A 22,611-nucleotide genomic window follows, 5' to 3' on the forward strand; every position below is an offset into this window, starting at 1 on the left:
AGAGGAAATCAAAATTGGTGGCTGGAGAGATGGCTCAGCAGTTAAGAGTGCTTGCTGGTCTTGCAGAGGACCCAAGTTCGGGTCCCAGCACCTGTGTTAGATAACTCCAGCTCCAGGGACTGATTCCCTTTTCTGGCTCCCATGGGTGCCCATACATGTGTGGCACACAAAAAATTAAAATAAATAAATAGGTGGGTGTCTTTAGTCCTAACCACTTGAAAGGTAGAGGCAGGTAGGTCTCTTTTAGTTTGTGGCCAACCTGGTCTACAGAGTGAGTGCCAGATCATTCAGGATTACAAGTCTCACAAAAATGGATGGAGGTCTATAGAGAACCAAGGTTTGATTCCCAGCATCCACCTGGTGGCTGACAACTATCTGTAACTCTACTTCCAGGCAACTTGGCGCCCTCTTCTGACCTCTGCCAGTACCACACACACACACGTACACACACATGTGCACACACAATATCCAGGCAGAACATTCATACGCATAAAAGTAAAGCCGAACCGGGTGGTGGTGGCGGCGGCGCATACCTTTAATCCCAGCACTTGGGAGGCAGAGGCAGGCGGATCTCTGTGACTTTGAGATCAGTCTGGTCTACAAAGTGAGTTCCAGGACAGTCAAGGCTGTTACACAGAGAAACCCTGACTTGAAACCACTCACTGCCAAAAGTAAAAAGTTAAAAAAAAAAAACCAACCAAATAAAATTAAAAACCAAAAATCTATTTAATGTGTGAATAATAAAAAAAATTAGGTAAAAATCAGCACACCCCAGGCTGAATTGTACTTTCTTGTATGTTTGTTTGTTTGTTTTTTCGAGACAGGGTTTCTCAGTGTAGCTTTGCGCCTTTCCTGGAACTCACTCTGTATCCCAGGCTGGCCTCGAACTCACAGAGATCCACCTGCCTCTGCCTCCCAAGTGCTGGGAATAAAGGCGTGCACCACCACCGCCCGGCTTGAATTGTACTTTCTTATGTTAATGTCTCTTGGTTTCTAGGGTTCAGGTTGCTTTTGGGTGGCATGTCCTTTTAGTATCCTTTGGTCTGAGTTTCTCACACTTTTTTTCAATTTTTGACCTCGACAGTGTTGGGAAGAACTGGTGGGATATTTCATAGCATATCTTCAGTTTGGGTGTACCTAGTGCATTTCTCATGGGTGGATAGAGCTGCAGGCTTTGAGGGAAGCATGCTCCAGAAGTGAATGTCCTCCACATTGCAGCTTGTTACAGGAGTTTGAAAACTCGGGACTGGAGAGGTGGCTCGGGAGTTAGAGAGCATACAAATAGTCTTCTAGAGGACCTGAGTTCGGATTACTCAGTGGTTACTGGCACCCTCGTCAGGGACTGCCTATAGCTGCAACTCCAGGGGATCTGATGCCATGCCCTCTTCTGGCCTCCAGAGCGAAACCACACACACACACACACACACACACACACACACACACACACACTTAAAAATTAAAAAAAATTAAATCTTTAAAAAATTAATTAAGGGCTGGAGAGATAGCTCAAGAGGTTAAGAGCACTGGCTGCTCTTCCAGAGGTCCTGAGTTCAATTCCCAGCAACCACATGGTGGCTCACAACCATCTGTAATGAGATCTGGTACCCTCTTCTGGTACCCTCTTCTGGCCTGCAGGTATACATGCAGGCAGAACACTGTATGCATAATGAATAAATAAATTTTAAAAAATTAATTAAAATTGCTGGGCAGTGGTGGTGCACAAGGCAGGCGGATCGCTGTGAGTTCAAGGCTAGCCTGGTCTACAGAGCGAGATCCAGGATAGGCATCAAAACTACACAGAGAAACCCTGTCTCAAAAAAACAAAGAAACACAAATTAATTAAAATTAGTGTTAATGTGAGTGCAATATTCCCCACACCACATAAGCCTACCCCCCACTCTTTATTTATTTATTTTTTTTGAGACGGTTTCTGTGTAGTTCTAGTTGTCCTGGAATTCACTTGGTATACTAGACTGGTCTCAGAGATCTGCCTGCCTTTGCCTCGCCTCCTGAGTGCTGGGATCAAAGGTGTTAAAGGCGTGTGCCACTGCCACCACCACCCAGCTTTTTTTTTTTTTGGACAGGGCTTCATGTAGCCCAGGCTGGCCTTGAACTTGCTATATGCCTGAGAATCTGAGAATGACTTTGACTGAACTCCAGATCCTCCTGCTTTCACCTCAGGACTGGGGTTACAGGTGTGTGCCGTGATGCTACACTCATTCTTTTTTTTTAATATTTTATTATTTATACGTCTGTGTGTATACGTGCACACACGTGTGCAGTTGTCCCTTGGAGCTGGAGTTACAGACAGCTGTCAGCTGTGTGATATGGATGCTGGGGACAGAACTCAGGTCCTTTGGAAGATCAGCAAAAGTTTCTAACTGCTAAGCTGTTTCTCCAGTCTCTCATTATTTCTATTTTCTTTTTTTTTTTTTTAAAGACCTACTTATTTTATTTTACAGGTATTCGTGTTTGCTCACATGTATGTCTATGCACCGTGTGTGTGCCTGGTGCCCTTGAGTTCAGACGAGGTTGTCAGATCCCCTGGAACTAGAATTACCGATGGTGATTCCACCATGTGGGGTACTGAGTGTGAGCCACCATGTGGATACTGGGGATCAAACCTGGGTCTTCTGCAAGAGCAACAGCGTCTTAACCACTGAGCAATCTCTCCAGCCCTCATTATTTCTTAACATCAAATAATGAGTCACGTCACATTTCCTGTTTCTTACCTGCTTTTTGAAATTGTTGATTTGTTTGAATCACACTCCCTGTCAGTCCCACTGTTGCTAAAACGCCTTCCCTGTGAGAGATGAGAACAATGCCTACCCCTGCTCCTAAAGCCCCAAAGACAAACTGAGGTGTGATTCCACCGGAGTTCACTCTGGGGAACCAATAAGTGAGTGAGGCTTACTTCCAGAGCATGGGCGGCTATGAAGCTGCCACACTGGAAGATCCGTACCTGACATGGATGAGTGCCTTCCCCATGGCTGTGTAGGTGGGGCTTCCTCCCCTCATCTTTCCCCATCTATACCCTCTAATCTGAGGCCATGTGCAAGTAGGACAGAGCTCCTGTGACTGTTGGGAGGAGCAGTGACTGGACACAGTGGTGATGGTTCCGGGACTCTCCCTACTGTTCCTTCTGTGATGTCCACACTCAGCCCTGAGGGGCTTCTTCAGGTAGTCAGAGCTGATCTGATGATGGTGGAGGCAGCTTGGCTGGGAGGATGTCCTGTACGACACCCACACACCACAGTCCCGTGTGATGGCTTTGGAGAGGGGGTCTGCCTGGGTAGCCCAGCTTGCCCTAGGACTTGCACCCTCCCGCCTCAACCTCCCGAAGAGTGATTTGCCTGTATAGTATGTGGTAACTTTCATGTTCCTTCTGCTTACTGGTTCTCTCTCTCTCCTCTCCTCATATTTGTTACAGAAATCGGGATGTTTCTCTTGTAGAATTTCCTTCATAAAGATGTGGCTGGGTACATCTCTGTGGTGCTGTTTGGCCTGTTCCTTGGTCCCATTGTTTTTTTTTTTGTTTTTTTTTTTGTTTTTTTTTTTTTTTTTCTGCCTTGTTTTTAAACGCTATCCCACGTTCCTAGCAAAAGAGGACAGCTCACCTCCCAGGAGCCTCTGAGACCTGCCTGTCTTTCTTCTCCCTCCTCTTCTGTTTTCAGTTTCTTTTTTTCCCATTATTTAGGGAATACTTTATTAGTTTTTGTAATCAGACCGACATAGATAAGACCTTACATATTTAATACAGTGCGTTACCCCTGCACAAATGGAAAAAAAAAAATTAAGTTCAACATTTCTAGACGAATATGGCTATTAATTTATGTACAATGTCAACTCAACACAGTAAACTGGGATACTTTTTTCCAAAGTTGACAGCACAGCTACTTTCCAAAAATTCAGATTTATATATATATATATATATATATATATATATATATATATATATATAAAGACCAATAATAGCAGTATGTTATACATCAATAGCAGCAACAGCTTTTCCAGGTTCTGCAATCACTGGAACAAAATTGTAGAGACATCCAGCACACTCCATTAAAAAAAAGAAAGAAAGAAAGAAAGAAAGAAAGTAAAAAACAAAACCCCAGAAAACAGCACAGTCCTGTTAATCTTGTGGTACCTGGCACCATTTTTTTTTCTTAAAAAAAAAATAGTTTGAAGCTGGGCATTGTGGCACATGCCTTTGATCTCAGCACCTGAGAGGCAGAGGCAGGTATATCTCTGTGAGTTCAAGGCCAGCCTGGTCTAAATAGTGAGTTGCAAGACAACAAGAACTACATAGTGAGACCCTGTCTCTGAGGGGAAAAAGGTCTATATATACATTGGGGGACTGGAAGATGCCCCAATGGTTAAGAGTGTGGACTGCTCTTAAAGAGAATCTGAGTTCTATTCCCAGCACCCATGTCAGGTGACTTAAGGCAGCCTGTAGCCCCTGCTCCAGGAGATCTGACACCTCTGGCCCCCATTGGCACCTACACTCATGTGCACACACCTGCACACAGACACACAACTTATACAAAATTAAAAATAAAACCTTAATGTATATGTGTGTGTGTGTGTGTGTGTGTGTGTGTGTGTGTGTGTGTGTGCTTGTATCTTAGTCATATCCAGCCCCATTTCCCCCTCCCACTCACCCTGGACCCCACCGGACATGTTCCTCTCCACCTTCATAGTCTCTTTTTATTTTAAAATAACTGAGTCTAGTTAGTGCTGCCAGCATGTACATGGTTGTGGGGCATTTCTCTGGGGTGACGTACCAGCAGCCACACCCTTAAAGGACTCTCCATCCCCAGGAGTGATTAGCTGCTAAGAGCTCCTTGTTAAGGGTGAGGCCTCATGAGCCCCTCCTCCCTCCATGCCGGGATGTTGACTGGCGTGGGCTCATGCAGGTACCCACAGCCGCTGTGCTCATGAGTGTGGCAGCCATGTGTCCAGAAGACAGCACCTCACAGCATTCTACTCCGTCTGTGGAGCTCCTGCGTTCTTCTCCAGCCCCTTCCACAATGTTCCCTTCTCCTTTGCCTCGGCACCCCCTCCCCCAATTCTTTTCTTCCCTTCAGACTCAGATACTGATTTGGTAAGTTGGGGCCCCAGAACAGAAAACAAGTACATAGGCCTCTTCCTGTCTATTCTTCCATCTACTCAGAATCGCAGTTGTTGGTTTGTTTACTCCTCCACCCATTTTTTTTATTTGTCTCTTTTTTTATGTGAATGGATGTTTTGTCTGCATGTATGTCTTTGCACTGTGTATGTGCCTAGTACTTATGGAGGCCAGACAAGGACATCAGATCCTTTGGGACTGGAGTTACAGACAGTTGTGATTTGTGCTATGGGTGCTGGGAATCAAACCCAGGTCGTCTGGAAGAACAGCCAGTGCTCTTAACCCCTGAACCATCCCTCCAGCCTGGTTTGTTCACTTCTTTAGCGTTCTTGCTCTTTCAGAAATCTCACTTACCTGCTCAGATGCCTGCGGGTCAGAGCATATGCTGTGTGCTGGGCTGTGAGATGGACCTGAACTAACAGGCCAGGCTGCCTGTGGGATTCAGAGAGGCTTCGGGTGGCAAATTACACCCCTCACATCAAAGTTGAGAGGTTGATGTGGGCTGAATCGTGTGGCTGTGAGCCTATTTCTCATAGAGCTTGGAATGAACTTCTAGAATCCTTTTATGAGCTGACTGTTGCCAAAAGTAGCTTTTGGAGGTTGTGCTGTGGAGGGGACCAACAACTCTCCAGAGCACTGGGTAGGTATCTTAAAAAATGCATCTTTTAATTATGTATGTGCATGTGCTTGCCTATGTGAGTATAAGTTCCCCAGAGGGCCAGAAAAGGGCATCGGGTCCCCTGGAGCTGGAGTTATTGGTAGTTTTGAGCCACCCAGTGTGGGTGCTGGGAACTGAACTCAGGTTCTCTGGCAAGAGCAGTATTCACTCTTAATCTTTGAGCCATCTCTCTAGTCCTGGGTAGGTGTCTAAATAGATCCCGGTGTCTGAAGGCCACCCCAGACCAATAGAATCAGCATCCTGGAGCTCTGGCCTGCCTGCGAAGATCCAGGTTTTGCATGATGCTGATGCAGTGGAAATACCCTGGCTGCTCATTGACTCAGTGAAGGGTCCTGCCAAATGCCCACTAGCTTGATCCTGTGCAAGTCCTTCCTGTAGAAGGGTGATTTAGAGGCTGAGACTGGGACTGGCAGGTATCTCAGGCCTTTCCTGGGCTGAACCTGGGAAGGGGGGCAGCTTGGGGTTGCAGAGGGCAGGCGGGCGGGCGCTACCCACAGTGAGCTGACTCACTTCACTTGTGAAGAGAAAGGGAAGGAATCGGTTTTGTTGACTCATTCTTCCAGTAAAGAAACAGGGAAAGAAAAAAAAAATGCCCTGTGTGATTGGGCAAAGACGGGGCTGAATGGGGGTGGTGGAGTATTGAAAAAGTAAAATGAAATCAGACTAAGAAAGTAGAAACTGCATTCTATTCAACAGGCAGAGAGGGACAGGCACAGATAAAATGGTTTTCTTCAGGGAAACAATGTATTTTGTTTGTTTGTTTTGAGACAGGATTTCTCTGTGTAGCCTTGGCTGTCCTGAAACTCGCTCTGTAGACCAAGCTGGCCTCAAACTCACAAAGATCTGCCTTCGTCTGCCTCCCAAATGCTGGGATTAAAGGTGTGAGCTACCACCCCCGGCTGGAAACAATGTTTTTTGGACAGAACTCAGAAACACTGTTTCTAACAAGAACTGAGGCCAGCAACTAAGTACTGAAGCTGCTCAGCCTGCTCCTCCATTTTTTTGTGTGTGTGGGTAGGTTTGCGTGTATGTATAAGGATGTTTCCGTATGTATGTCCCTGTGCGTACACATGTGTGCACCTGCATGTAGAGGCCTGAGGCTGCTGTCAGGTATCATTCTCCATCATTCTTCTGTCCTATTCTTTGAGCTAGGGTTTCTCAATCAAACCCAGAGCCTTCCTGTATGGCTGGTCTTGCTTGCTAGGAATCCCCTGTCTCTTGGAGTTACAAACGGACCACCACACCTACCTAGCATACATGCTTGAAGGCGAGTGTCTTAACTGCAGATCCATCTCCCAATCCCAAAGAAATTCCACTCTCTAAGATCATGACAGCCATGGCCAGAAGTTTGCTGTTGTAGCAAGAATGAAAGATGTGGCGCTGGAAAGATGGCTGAGCAGTTAAGAGTGCTAACTGCTCTGGTGGAGGATCCAGCTTCAGTTCCCAGCACTCACATGGCCCCTCACAACCGTCCGTAACTCCAGTTCCAGGGCATCCAAAGCCCTCTGGTCTTCTTGAGCATCTGCCCACATGGGGTGCACGCATACATGCGCATAAATGAACATACACACATATATGTATATATACTTAGAATAAAGCATGCACATTTTCCTTTTGTGGTGCCTCTCCTGTGGTAGGTAAGCATTTTACCACTGGAGCTGGGTCGTCAGCACCAAACTATTCTGATATTTTGTTTTATTTTATTTTATTTTATTTTATGTAGCAATGAGGATCGAATCCTGAGCCTTAGACATTCTAGGCAAGTGCTCTCCCACTTAGTTACACCCCTAGCTCCCAGGTATACTTTCGATCGGCAGATCCAAGCCACTTTGCTTTTCATAATCAACCCAAGCATTTAGTGGTCCCTGTACTGAACACTGATCTTAACTTTGTAGTTTCCATGGAAACAAGACCCTGTGACCTGTCTCAGTCTGGACTTAGGTCAGCCTTTGTCCTGGCAACCTGGCTTTCCTGGGAGTGGTTGATGAGTGGCTTCACCTCTGTCGCAGCACACCTTTAGCAGACCTTCTGTGCTGGACGTTCTCGTCTTTTTCTGGCAGACACCGACAGTTCCCCTGCTGTATAGCCTCCTGTTGCGGTGAATCAGGAAGACTGACTGCCAGACTCAAGGGTAGTCCTCTGGGGGAACCAGGCTGTGTGCTTAGCATCCCAACTCAGGGCCCCTTTTGTGAGTCTCCAGCCTATATTTCTAAGCACTTATTGAAAAGATCTGGAAAGGCCTTTACATATTTGAAATGTAATTGATCAATACAGAATTTTTAGCTTCTCGATGACAATAGCATGCTTCTTGCTTTCGTTACCCTGGTCAATAGCCTTAGACTGTGATTAGAACACTAGGCATCCCATGAGTATTCTTCCTCAATCTCTTGTGGTCAGTGAGCTTGGCTTTCCTCTAACTGCTGGCACAGTGTGGAGCACACAGTAGGTTCTCAGTAGGTAGTTCAACAGTGGATGAGAATCTGGGCATCAATTTCTGACCACAGCCTTTACCTTGGGCTCAGTGAACTATGCTACCTCTGGGCCCTAGCTCCTTAGACATGCATGCTGCTTCACCCCAGGAAGAAACAGGAAGAGATCTGGATGTCTCTGGGGTGCTGTGCGACATCTTCTTTGAGCACTGATCATGGTGTTTTTAGCTCTTTGTTCGTTTATTTCTTTGCGGTCAGTTCTTGATGGCTCTGAGCAACTGCAGGGCGTGTGCAGTGTGTTTTCCCGGAGGCCTGGCTCAGCAGCCGTTTGCGGAGGTCTGCAGAGCAAAATGCTTTGTCTGGGACTCCTCCCCCGCCCCCCCCCCACACACACAGTGGCTGTGGTAGAGGGGGACAGGGGACCTTTGGAGGTTTGGACAGGATCAAGAGAGACCCCAGGGTGACTCAGAAGGTGGAAGTGTCATCTGTGCTGTCTTCCAGAAGTCACATCACTCAGGCCATTCCCTTGAAGAGTCTCACCTGCACCCTCTGCTCGTCCGCATCTCTGCTATCTGTCTGTCTGTCTATCTGTCTATCTATCTGTCTATCTATCTATCTATCTATCTATCTATCTATCTATCTATCTATCTATCTATCTGTCTGTCTCTCTATCTGCTATTCTTTCTAATCCTACCTTCATTTTGAAGCTGCACCCTACCACTATCCCTTCAGGAAGCCTCAAGACCATTGGCTGCTAATCAGTCCACATTCATTGCATGTCAGGTGTGTCTGGGAGTAGAAACCAGGAGCCAAAGAGGAAAAGGAGGGACCATCTAAGCGCTGCCCCCAGTCTCCTCGAGCTTAGCATCAAGTGTATTTATTACTCGGGCAGGAGAGATGACTAGGTGGTTAACAGCAATTGCTGCTCTTGTCAAGGACCGGGGTTCTGTTCTCAGCACCACATGGTAGCGCACAACTGTCTGTAACTCCAGTTCCAGGGGATCTGATGCTCTCTTCTAGCCTCAGGGGCATGCACATAGTACACATACATACACTCAGACAAAGTACTCATACGGATAAAATAAAATAAAAGTTTTTAAAAAGAAAAATGTATTATTTAGCATACCAGCTTATACTTTATATCCATTGAACATAGAATATTACCCCCCCCCTTTTAAAGCAGGGTCTCACTATGTAGCCCTGGCTGGCCTAAAATTTCTTAGGTAGTTTTCTTTTTCTTGTAAAACTTCTTATGTAGGCTAACTGAAAGAGATCAGCCCTCCTTCCAGACTCTCAGTGCTGGGATTAAAAGTGGCTCATCTCTAGTTTGTTCAAGTCCCTTTTCCGCCCTCGTCTCAGGGGAGCCGGGGGCACTTGCAGCCACATCGTCTAGAGGTGACCAGACAGTCTGGAAACACAGCAGAGATACATGCCACTACTAAGGACATCTTTAATCTGGGAGAAAATAAAACAATAGCACCCGCTTGTCAGGTTTTGTGGCTACCCTGTACACTTAGGTATTTTCTTTTTGTCTTAGCTGCTTGAGAATAGGTTACATTCATTCATCCCATTGTGTGCCAGTGCAAGGACTCTGTGTAACTGTCATGTGGTCACTATGCTCAGGAGACTTAACATGCGTACAGTATTTTTATTGTTTTATTTTTTTATGAATATGGGTGGTTTTTGTGCATGTATGTCTGCACTGTTGGATGCCCTGGGACTGGAGTTATGGGTAATTGGTAGCCACCGTGCAGGTGCTGGGACCCAAATCCAGGCGCTTTGCAAGAGCAACAAGTGCTCTTTACCCCTGAGCCATCTCCCCAGCCACTTTACCACTTCCTAGAACCACACAATATATTAATTTCATCTTAACCCCTTCCCCGTCCCAGCCCTGGAATCAGCCACTTCTTGGGGGAAAACGCCGGTTCTTTCAGGGACTGGATGTCATCTGGGCCTTTCGTTCATCTTTTCCTACCCATGTGTCTTGGAGATGTAGCTTCGTTGTTAGGGTACTTGCTTAGCATGCATGATGCCCTGGATTCAATCCCTAGGACCATAAAAAGAAATCCATCCTCTCTCTGTCTCCTCTTATCTCACTGCTGGCATACATTTTGTGAAATCATAATCATTTTTTATATCGTAATTGTTACTTGAACATACGAGTTGACACGGCGTTCACACTTAAGAAAAGTCAGTCCATTCATGAATGGTGCAGTGGGGACTCTCTTTGTATTCTTAAGGATGAAGTTTTGCCAGGACAGTATGAATGAACATTGTGTCTGTATGTCTTTTTGTTTTTTTTGGTTTTTGAGACAGGGTTTCTCTGTGTAGCTTTGCGCCTTTCCTGGATCTCGCTCTATAGACCAGGCCCACCTGGCTCTGCCTCCCGAGTGCTGGGATTAAAGGCATGCGCCACCACCACCCCCTGGCGTGTCTGTCTGTCTTAAGATGAGATTAGTTGCAACCACTTGGGCTGTGGGAGGTTGGGGAAGAACATCTCTGGCTTAGGAATGGTGCCGAGGCTTGTTCTGGTCCCTGCTCCGTACAGAGGTAGGATGTAAGTAGTTATGGAGGGGCTGTCCCCGTGTAGGCACGGCAGGTGGACAGGGAACACAAATAGAGAATAGGCTTGGAATGAGATCCTTGAGATCCCTCAGGGACCTTGCAGGGCCTTCACTGGGACGGGCAAGGATTGGAGTTACTGCAGTGTGTGCCGCCCTGGTAAGCACTGAGGGGGTGAGTGGCAGGCAGTCAGGCCTCTCTTCCTTCACTGTGTGGAGAGTGGTACTTGGAGATGTGGGACTCCGGGGAGGACTTTGGGGCCAAGCCCAGAGTGCAGTGAGGCATGAACCTCCCGTGCCTGCACCTCGCCCCTTCTTCCTTGAGCCAACACCCCCTCTTTGCCCTGCTGAGCTCAGCCTTGCCCTGTTGGCTCCGTCCTCAGGCAGAAGGCCCAGCGGCCCTGTTGCTTGGTTCCCTTTCACTGTGCCTGAATGCCTGTGGCCTCCTTAGCACAAAGCCCTCCTTTTCCAGGGCTCCTGCTCCTGGGCCAGGCTGGCCCCTTGTTCTGCGCTTCACTGTGGCAACGAGGCAGTGAGTTGAAGGAGGGCCTGGGCTGTGAGTTGGGGCTGCCATGCTTGGACTCTGCCTGTGGGGAGCTGCACCCTGGAGGCAGAGCAGGACCTTGGAGAGGGGCCCTGTGAGGGACAGGCAAGCTCGCTGTCTCTGGAGTTCCTGAGGAAGGAAGGTACCTATGTACCCAGGGATGCTTGGGTGCTTCAAAAGTGCCTAGACTAGATCTCAGCACAGTGGGAGGGAGGAGGAAACATGGGGGATACCTGGAAGAAAGGTTGGAGAAGTCCTGATATCTTTTTTTTTTTTTTTTTTTTTTTTTAAAGATATGTGACGCTGGGCGGTGATGACGCACGCCTTTAATCTCAGCACTCAGAGGCAGAGCCAGGTGGATCTCTGTGAGTTCGAGGCCAGCCTGGTCTACAAAGCGAGATCCAGGAAAGGCGCAAAGCCACACAGAGAAACCCTGTCTTGAAAAAACAAAAAACAAAACAAAACAAACAAACAAAAAAAAAAGATGTGTGTCTGTGCACATGTGAATGCAGGTACCTACAGAGGCCAGAAGAGAACATTGGATCCCCTGGAGCTTAAGTTACAGACAGTTGTGAGTTACCTGGTGTGGGTGCTGGAACCAAACTCAGGTTCTCCAAAGAGCAGCAAGTGCTCTTAATGGCTGAGTCGTCTCTTCAGCCCCAATCATGATGTATCTTTTTTTTTTGAGAAAGGGTCTCTCTATATAGCCCTTGTTTTCCTAAAACTCACTCTGTAGACCAGGCTGGCCTCAACCTCACAGAGGTCTGCCTGCCTCTGCCTTCTGAATGCTGGGACTAAAGGAGTACGCCACCACACCTGGCATCATGATGTATCCTAATGGTCTCTCTGAGTTGATTTTAGGAAGCTCCCAGCCCTGGGAGAAAGAGCGAGACCTCAGTGGCCTCCATCACCCACATGGGAAATCCTGGGGACTGTGGGTAAGGCCATTAGTGTCCTGAGCTTGGGTACAGCCTCTGACCTCCTCTCCCCTCCTTCCCTAGACATCCTTCTACGGTCGCTTCAGGCACTTCTTGGACATCATTGACCCTCGAACACTCTTTGTCACTGAGGTGAGTCACAGCCAACACTCTCGATGGGTGGAGTGCATGGGTCATCAGAAGGGATGAGGAGGTGAAGAGGGTGAGGAAGGTTCAAGGTGAGAGGAAGGTCATACATCTTTGTAGTTGTCCAGCTCAGCCAATCCGGAGGGCATGCCTACGTGTGCTGTGAGCCTTCTCCCATGATTCCATTGGTGCTCACTGTATTCTTTGGAAAGAAACAGCATTTTTTTATTCCTGAAAATCTCGATGGTATTTTTACCAATTATGTAAATTATATACCAAACACAAAAGTTCGAACAGGGTCCAAGGTGGGGCTCAGTGATGTAGTGCTTACCTACATGTGCAAGACCCTGGATTAGATTCCCAGCATGGCGGCGGGTGGGGGTGGTATCAAGCAGTCTAGATGTGGTTAGCAGAGCAAAAGGCAGTTACCTTTCATTATCCTCCTTGCTCAGTTCCTGTCTCTCCTAGGTAACCATTGTACATGGTTTTTAATATCTAGTCTTTTACGGCATTATTTGCCTGCAAAATTGTACAGTTCTATGAATTTTGACGGACATGCAGCTGCATATTCATGGCCATGATCATGTGAGAGATGGCTCAGCAGGTAAATTGCTTGCCTCACAAGCATGAGGATCTAAGTTCAGTCACCAGCACATACATGAAGAACGAGGCACACACTTCTAATCTCAGTGCTGGGGAGGCAGAGATAGGAGCCCTGGGGCTCCCTGGAGGGCTAGTGTATGCCAGTCAGTGAGCTCCAGGCCAATGAAAGAGCCTGTTTTAAAGGAAGTAGATGGCAAGCCCAAGAATGACACTTGAGGTTATCCTCTGGCCTCCACATGCACACGTATACAAGCACGTATTCAACTGCACACACAGGAACACCATATACACATGCACTTAGAAAAGAAAAGCCAGTAGCCTTGCTGTATAAGCTGGGGAGGTGGAGACAGGAGGATCACTGTGGTGTTCCACCAGTGCAGTCACATGGATGAGCTCCAAGTTGGGTGAAATGCCTAGTTCAGAAACATAAGGTGGGAGCCGATTGAGGAAGGAACCCCATGTTAACTAACCTCTGGTCTCCCCATGCACAATGTGCACCCAAGCACATGCAGCTGCACATGCTTATACACATGCACACTGGGTGTAAAGCATTTCCACCATCCTAACAGCTGGCTTGTGCTTTGTCGGGGCCAGTCCTCCCTGTCCCCAGGTCCCATCAGTTTCTCATCTGTTCTGCTGTTCTAGACTGTAGTGTGCTAATGGAATTCCACAGCCACCTCTTCCCTCAACAGCGTGCTTTGCCATTCCCTGTGTCGCTGTGTCTGTCAGTCAGTCGTCTCTTAATGCTGAGAAGTGTTCCGTTGGAAAAATGTTCAAGAACTTGTTTGTCCTTTGACTGGTTAGTGGACATTTGGAGCTTCCCCTGGGCCTGACTATGATGAATAAAGTTGCTGTGAACGTCCTTTGTGTGGATGTATGCTTTCTTCTTCTTCCTTCCTGTTGTGTTTTTGAGAGAGGGTCTCATAGGTAACCCTGGCTGTGTTATAACGTGCCTTGGGAACAAGATGGCTAGCTTGTAAGGCAAGTATGGAAAATATACGTTTAACTTCTTGGGAAACTATCACATTGTTTTTCCAAGTGGCTCTCCATGTAACATTCCCATCAATGATGTAGGAGACTTCTAATGGCTCCACTTCCTCACGTGACACTTGCTATTAAGTGTCTCTTGATCTTATCCAAAAGGCTGAGAAGCAATCAGTATTATGAATTGAAAAAATAATTCTTTGCAGGGGTAGCTTAAGAAGTGTGTCTTTTCATATGAATTTGAGAAATGAATGTGGGAATTCATGTTCATATAAAGTAGCACACATTTATTAAACACATACTGAATAAGACAGCTTGTGGTTTTATTTTTATTTATATTTTGATGTGCATGCGTGCATGCATGTATGCTTGTATGTGTGTGTGTGTGTGTGTGTGTGTGTGTGTGCGCGCCACGGGTGTTCTGGTGCCTGTGGAGGCCAGAAGAGGATGTCAGAGCCATTGGAGCTGGAATTACAGGCAGTTGTGAGCTGCCGAATTCAGGTGCTGGGAATTGAACTTGAATCCTCTGGAAGAGAAGCAAATGCTCTTAACTGTGGAGCCATCTCTCCAGCCCCCTTATTTGTATTTTGTATTACATTTGTTTATTTATTTTGTGTGTAGGTATGTCAAGGGATGTGAGCTATGGCATGAGTTGCAGGAATTGATTCTCTCCTACCACATAGGTTCTGGGGATCAAACTCAGGTCTCAGGCTTGATGGCAAGTGCCTTTACTCACTGAGCTATCTCACCAGCCCTGTATGTTTAAATGGACACATAACACACCTATCTTTGCAGTTGCATGTCATGATTCTATACCCATGTACCTCTGCCATGCAGAGCAAATATGTTGGTCCCTCTCAAACATTTGTCGTTTCTCTGTGGTGACTGGAAACGTCACACATCCATTAGCCTGTCAGAATCACAAAAATCTGCCCCACCAGGGGCTGCTGTCACACATCCCATTCTACAGAGTGGAAAGTCAGGACTCATCATGCACACATTGCTGCCCTGAGGCGAGATAAGAGCAGGTACAATGCAGACTTGCTGCTCAACAGGTTTACATTCCTGTTTAGAAAAATCTGAGTTTCGGCCAGGTGGTGGTGGTGGTTCCCACCTTTAATCCCAGCACTTGGGAAGCAGAAGCAGGCAGATCTCTGTGAGTTTGAGGCCAGCCTGGTCTACAGAGTGAGTTCCAGGACAGCTGTTATACAAAGAAACTCTTGTCTCAAAAACAAACCAAACAAAACAAAAACAAAAACCCCAAACTGAGTTTTGGGAACTTGGCCAAGGTCACTCAGCCAGCAGCAGAACTGAGCTCCGTCCCTGAATGCCCTGTCCCCTGAAGCTCCTCATTGAGCCTGGGAGGTAGCCTCCTGACTACCAGCGCTGCCCTGCACCTCTCTGCCTGGCAGTGGCTCACAGACCCCCGGGGTGGACTTGCTCTGAAGCCATGTCTTCAAATATTGCCTTTGTTGCTGTCATTTGTGGGTTTGGATTTTCGGAACAGGGTCTTGCTGTAGAGCTCTGGCTGGCCTGGAACTCACTAGCCCAAGCCAAGCTTCAAACTCATAGTCTTCGTGCCCAGGTCTAGCTCTTATATTTTGAAAAACCCCCAACATATTTGTATATCACTAACGAAAGGCATAGTGGGAAAAGAACAAGGCTTTCTGGGTACATGGGCATTGAACCATCCTCTAGGGTGCCTGTGGGGCACCCTAGTTATATGAAGTGTAGGGATAACCTGATATGTGGTTTCCTGCTATATATACCTCAGCAAGAACATAAGGCCCGGACACTGTGCTACCTGGTTTTATTGGCCCTAGTGGGCTACCATCCCTTAAAGGCCAAGTCCACTGCACACCTAGCCTTTGTTTGGATTTTCCTATAATGGAGGTGATTGCCTAAACATTTGGAAGAGCACCAAACTTGGAAAGAAAAACTACTTTTCCAGCTCAGTAATATTTCATCCCAGAAAGTTCTAGAGCTGCCTGTCTTAGTTAGGGTTCCTATTGCTGTGAAGAGACATCATGACCACAGCAACTCTTATAAAGGAAAACATTTAATTGGGGCTGGCTTACAGTTCAGAGGTTTAGTCCATTGTTGTCATGGTGGGTGGCAGGCATGGTGGCATGCAGACAGACATGGTTCTGGAGAAGGAGATGAGAGTCCTACATCTTGATCTGCAGACAACAGGATGTGAACTGTGTGCCACACTGCATAGCTTGAGCATAGGAGACTTCAAAGCTACCTGCACAGTGACACACTTCCTCCCATAGGGCTACACCCACTCCAACAAAGCCACATCTAATAGTGCCACCACCACACTGTCCAAACCTAGATACAAGTATAGTTTTGAAATCCCAACAGATTTCAAAAGAAGATAGCCTATGCTGTCTATGGAGGTTAGTGCTTAACTTAAGGCTGGAGATGTTGATGATGGCCTTGGGGGTCTGGTAGGGAATGGATGAGGGGACTTGGGAGGCCCTTCAATGCGGCTCAGATGGCCATGGTCAGGGAGGCTTTGGGAACTGAGGAAGTGCTGCAGGACCAGATGCCACCTGTGCTAGGAACTCAGCATCCCTCCTCCAGGGAACCTCCTCGCTCCCACACTCAGCATTTCATTGGCTGTTGCCTTCCATCATCTGCATCTTCCTTCAAATCTTGCTTTTGTTGTCGTTGCTTATTTAGATTTTGTTTTGTTTTGTTTTTTCTTTTTTTTTTAATTTTTATTTTGCAATACAATTCAGTTCTACATATCAGCCACAGATTCCCTTGTTCTCCCCCCTCCCCCCCCCCTCACCTTCCCCCCAGCCCGCCCCCCATTCCAATCTCCTCCAGGGCAAAGCCTTCCCCACAGACTGAGATCAACCTGGTGGACTCAGTCCAGGTAGGTCCAGTCCCCTCCTCCCAGGCCGAGCCAAGGGACCCTGCATAGGGCCCCAGGTTTCAAACAGCCGACTCATGCAGTGAGCACAGGACCCAGTGCCACTGCCTGGATGCCTCCCAAACAGATCAGGCCAATCAACTGTCTCACCCACTCAGAGGGCCTGATCCAGTTGGTGACCCCTCAGCCATTGGTTCATATTTCATGTGTTTCCGTTTGTTTGGCTATTTGTCTCTGTGCTTTATCCGACCTTGGTCTCAACAATTCTCGCTCATATAAACCCTCCTCATTCTCATTAATTGGACTCCCAGAGATCCACCTGGGGCCTAGTCATGGATCTCTGCATCCAGATCCCTCAGTAGTTGGATGAGGTTTCTAGCACGACAATTAGGGTGTTTGGCCATCCCATCACCAGAGTAGGTCAGTTCGGACTGTCTCTCGACCATTGCCAGCAGTCTGTTGTGGGGGTATCTTTGTGGATTTCTGTGGGCCTCTCTAGCACTTTGTTTCTTCCTATTCTCATGTGGTCTTCATTTACCATGGTCTCCTATTCCTTGTTCTCCCTCTCTGTTGTTGATCCAGCTGGGATCTCCCACTCACCCAAGCTCTCTTTCCCTCGACCCTCGCCCTTCACTACCCCCACTCATGTCCAGGCTGTTCATGTAGATCTCATTCCATTTCTCTGTCATTGGGCGATCCCTGTGTCTGAGACAGGGTTTCTCTGTGTAGTTTTGGTGCCTGTCCTAGATCTCACGCTGTAGCCCAGGCTGGCCTCGAACTCACAGAGATCCGCCTGGCTCTGCCTCCCGAGTGCTGGGATTAAAGGCCTGCGCCACAGCCACCTGGCCCACTTATTTTGATTTTATTTTATTATTTTCATTTTATTATTTTTTTCTAAAACAGGGTCTTGTTATTTAGTCTAGGCTGACCTGGAACTCACTAGGTAGTTCAGGCTGGCCTTGAACTCTCTATACTCCTCTTTCCTCAGCTTCCTACGTGCAGGGATTACAGGCATGCACTACCACGCCCAGTGGAACTCTTACATTTGAAAGACCACAACCTACTTATATATTACCAACCCATTTTGGGCTATTTTTTGTATTAATTAATAATAAGCAAATCTCACACCCCCCACTTCCCATTAGCAATTAAAATGTCAAAGCAACTAAAACTCTTACTAATTAGAAATTAACCCAGGCAACAGCAGCTTTCAAATGTTGTTCAGATTGCACAGATACTCTTCCCCCCTAGAGATCCAATAGGTTTGCCGTGAGTGGATCTGCCTTCGCCTTCACTGACACACCAGAGTGGAGGACTGTCTGCAGGAGCACATGCCAGCCTCTTGGGAAGTTAGTGTTCTATCCTTCCCAAGTCTGCAAGGGCCCTGCATGGACCTTCAGGCTCGCAAGGCAGCAGTCTCAACTCTCATTGGAAACAAAGGTAGTGAGAGGAAAGAGCCTCTGACCTTGGTGTGCTTTGCTGGGCTGCGGGACACATGGCATGCCAGGTCCCCCATATACTACAACTCATGTCTACAGGACCCTGCTTGACTCCCAGGCCTGTGGCTGGTGTCCTGGAAGGGAGTGTGGGGTGGCGACTGATCGGTTGGAGATCTGAGGGTAGGAGGACCGTAGAGGACAGGAGAAGGTGCCTGGGGGAGCTGAAGGTCCCCATCGAGGAGTGATCCCAGGCAGCCTGAGCCACCTGCAGCCCCAGTTCCGAGGCAGCCTTGGAGTCTGGAGAGGATCGTCTTCAGAAGGTTTTGCAGCTGTTGGCTTGCAATTTATAACTGGCCAAGCTTTAAAAAGATTCCAACCCTTGTATGTGTAATGAGGCGGAGGCAATTTTATCCACCGTAATTTCTCTTAGGAAGAAGGCTGTCTTTGTTCTCAGAATGCCTTGAACAAGGCTTCAAAGGAGGAGGAGGTGGCTCTGCTTGACAGCGGGAAAGAATTGTGTTTGATTCTAAAAGGGGAGAGGAGGGGGATGGAAGAAGAGGAGCAAACAGTGGGGAGGGGAGCAGGAAGATGGGTGAGCTGGAAGATTGGCATAGGAGGTGAACAGTGTGATGAGGCTGGGCTCTGCTGATCTCATCCCATGCTGGAGAAAGTTGTAAACGCTGCGATTGTACACTCCATGACTGTTCCAAGGAATCCTCGGCACAGTCAATAAGGTTTATGTAGATTGTTTGGGTGCTTGGAGGGCTGATGAGGCTCCCGTCCAGGGCACAGTGTACAGCATCCAGCTCATCTAGGGAAGCTTTCAGAAATGCACGAGAGATGGCCCGCCCTTCCATGTAGGCTATGGAATGCAGTCTAGACCTCTGAAAGCAGGGCTGTGCTACGTGGCACCTATGTTTTTGTTTTATTTGGGGAAGGGGAGGCAGATAGGGTCTCACGTTCTAGGCCAGGTTAACCTGGAACTCAGTATATAGCCCAGGCTGGCCTCAAAACTCATAATGTAGCTGTTTTAGTTAGGGTTTCTATTGCTGTGAAACAGACACCATGACCACAGCAACATTTTTTTTTTTGTTTTTTGTTTTGTTTTTTTCGAGACAGGGTTTCTCTGTGTAGCTTTGCTCCTTTCCTGGATCTCGCTCTGTAGACCAGGCTGGCCTCGAACTCACAGAGATCCGCCTGCCTCTGCCTCCCGAGTGCTGGGATTAAAGGCGTGCGCCACCACTGCCTGGCGACCACAGCAACTTTTATAAAGGAAAACATTTAATTGGGGTGGCTTACAGTTTCAGAAGTTTTAGTCCATTATTGTCATGGTGAGAAGCATGGCAGCATGCAGGCAGACATGGTGCTGGAGAAGGAGCTGAGAGTTCTACATCTCGATCCACAGGCAACAGGAAGTGAACTGTCTACCACACTGGGTGTGTCTTGAACACATATGAGGAGACCTCAAAGCCTGCCACCTCAGTGACACAATTCCTCCGAAAAGGACACACCCACTCCAACAAGGCCACACCTATTAGTGCCACTCCCTATAGGCCAAGCATTCAAACACAGGAGTCCCTGGGGGCCATTCTTTCAAACTACTACAGTGGCTGGTGCTGTCCTTGAACTTCTGACCCTCTTGCCTCTACTTCCAAAGTGTTAGGACTACAGATAGGTGTCTTCCACCATCCATGTTTTTGCCATTGTTGTTATTTTGTTGTTTTGAGATACGATCTTACAATGTAGCTTTGGCTGGCTTGGAACTCACTATGTAGACCGGACTGGCCTTGAACTCCCAGATCTGCCTTCTAAGTATTGAGATTACAGTTCTGTACCACCATACTTGGGGATTTTTTTTCTTTTTAAAGACCGTCTCTTATCTTGTAGCATAGGCTATCTTCGAACTCATTATGTAGCCCAGTCTGGCCTTGGACATATGATAATCCCCTTGCCTTTGCCTCCCAACTTGAGACAACACTCTTGGGTCCAAGTTCCTCTTAATTTTATCTGAAGGTAGCATGAATTGGCTATTCTGATTTCAGTCATCAATTAATGGTTAACAAATGATCATCCCCAAAACAAAGAGTGCTAGCCAAAATAGTATGAAACACACACACACACACACACACACACGTATGTATTTTTATATACATGGGTGTTTTGCCTGCATGGTATGTCTGTGTACCATGTGTTTGCCTGGTGCCTACAGAGGCTAGAAAAGGGGCATTGGATCCTCTGGAACTGGATTTACAGACAGTTCTAAGCCACCATGTGGTGCTGGGAATCGAACCTGGGTCCTCTGGAAGAGAAACAAGAGCTCTTAAGTGCTGAGCCATCTCTCCAGTCCCAGAAATATTATCAGTAACACCCACTCAGTACTGATATTGATGTAGTAAATCAGAACTATGTTGAATGCATTAGAGGTTAGAACAAATAACTGTAGTGGGGGGATGGGGCGGTGGCTCGTGCCTGCAATCCCAGCATTTGAGATGAGGAGGCAGAAGGGTCAGGTACGTGAAATCCTGTCACAAACAAACAAACAGTGGTGCTGGAGAGATGGCTCAGTTCTCTTCCAGAGGTCCCAAATCCACTGCCTAAAATCCATGTTGGGCAGTTCACAACTACCTGTAATTCCAGCTCCAGAGGATCCTATTGCTCTCTTCTGGTCTCTGTGGGCACACACATACAGACACAGACACAGACAGACAGACAGACAGACACACACACACGCACACGCACACGCACACGCATGCATGCACACACACGCGTGCGCGCACGCATACCAACATAGACACAAACACATACACATGAAAAAAGAGTAAAAAATTAAGTATAAAGCGAACAAATAATTCCAAGTAACCACTGGTGTTGACCTGAGGCTGTCACTGTGGGAGGAGGGAGATGAGAGAAAGTGCCATGTGGTGTTGTATTTGAGTCAAGGACATCAGTGTGAAGCCAGGACCTCGTGTGGGCAGGGATCCGTGGAAGCTATCTGGGTGGGTAAAAGGCCAAGAATGGCCAACCCACATTCCCACGTCGGGGAGTTGGGTGCCAGATAATGGGATTGTATTGCTAGTAATCCATGGAGCCTGCTTAATGATCAAAGGAATTCATTTGGGGGTTAACTCACAAGACAGAATAAAGGAATTTGTCACAGAATCCTGGAAGGGTGAGGCACGATCTAATGCTGTTCTCTGGCAAGCTCTGCCCTGGTCCATCCCAGTGTCCAAACCATGAAGTAGCAAAGAGAGAGTCCCTTGCATGCATCCCAGGTCTTAAGCGCCCCCCCCCCCCCCCAGGTACACATGTACCTCAAGGTCATAGGTAGGTGTAACAGTTACCTGCTACCTCACTAGGGGCGATACTTCATGGCATGGCTAAAACAGCCACCCACTACATTTCCCAGTTTCCTGGTGTGCTTGCTGGAAGGGCAGAGATGTGACACTCCAGTACCTTTGAACACACCAGCATTCAGTCCCTGGGTCCTAAATGCCACTACACAAGAACACATAAGACTCATTGAGAGATGGTGAATCCAGGGTAGAGGCAGAGAAAGTCGCTGTGGAAAGTTGGAGACTGCTGTGGAGGTGAGAGGTACACACACAGTAACTGGCTTGAAAGAAAACACTGGCCGTATTTGGACAAATTTGGCATTAAGAGGATGGGTAGATTCTAATACCCCCAGCAGGGAGAAAACAAGTCCACAGGGGCTGGCAAGATGGCTCAGCAGCCAAAGAAAGCACTTGCTGTGCAAGCCTGGAGATCTGAGTTCAATCCCTGGGTCCCCAGTAAAAGTGGAAGAAGTGGACCAAATCCACACAGTTGTCCTCCTGACATTCACATTCATAGCACGTTGCACACGCAATGATAATAAATAAAATTTATAAAAAGTCTACAAGTCCAGTTATACTAAAATATGGGATTAGGAGGTTTGATGGCAGTCACTGTTTTGCTGTTTGACCCCCAATATTTATAGCTTCAAGGGGAAAGAGTTACTTTAGCTCATAGTGTCAGAGGCTTCCATTCATGGTCCATGCCTCCCTCGATTCTGAGTCGCTGATGAGGCTGCAGGAGTGTGTGGTAGAGGCTGTCTACTGGTAGACATCTCTGGGATGACAGTATTATGGCTAGTGGCACTCACATTAGGAACAGTGTTCCCAGGCTCTGGGAACAGAATCCTCACAGAAATGTACAGAGTGTACTTCACTAATCGCCCAGGTCTTTCGGGATCTAATACAGCTGTGGAGCAACCTGTGTAACTTGTTCAAACAGCAGATTTAGATCAAGTTCACAGGC

At 47.3% G+C, this 22,611-nt stretch overlaps 1 protein-coding gene across 2 annotated transcripts in view; it reads left to right on the plus strand.

The window, feature by feature from the left end:
- The window catches only part of Sfxn5 (sideroflexin 5), a 126,005-nt gene that overhangs the window by 4,248 nt on the left and 99,146 nt on the right, over positions 1-22,611 (plus strand). For both annotated transcript variants that reach the window (XM_059256762.1, XM_059256763.1), the window contains exon 2: positions 12,343-12,411. In XM_059256762.1, the coding sequence (XP_059112745.1) occupies positions 12,343-12,411 (69 nt within the window). The remainder of the gene's footprint in view (positions 1-12,342; positions 12,412-22,611) is intronic.

This window comes from Peromyscus eremicus, chromosome 3 (genome assembly GCF_949786415.1).
Source record: "Peromyscus eremicus chromosome 3, PerEre_H2_v1, whole genome shotgun sequence".
Classification (NCBI taxonomy): domain Eukaryota; kingdom Metazoa; phylum Chordata; class Mammalia; order Rodentia; family Cricetidae; genus Peromyscus; species Peromyscus eremicus.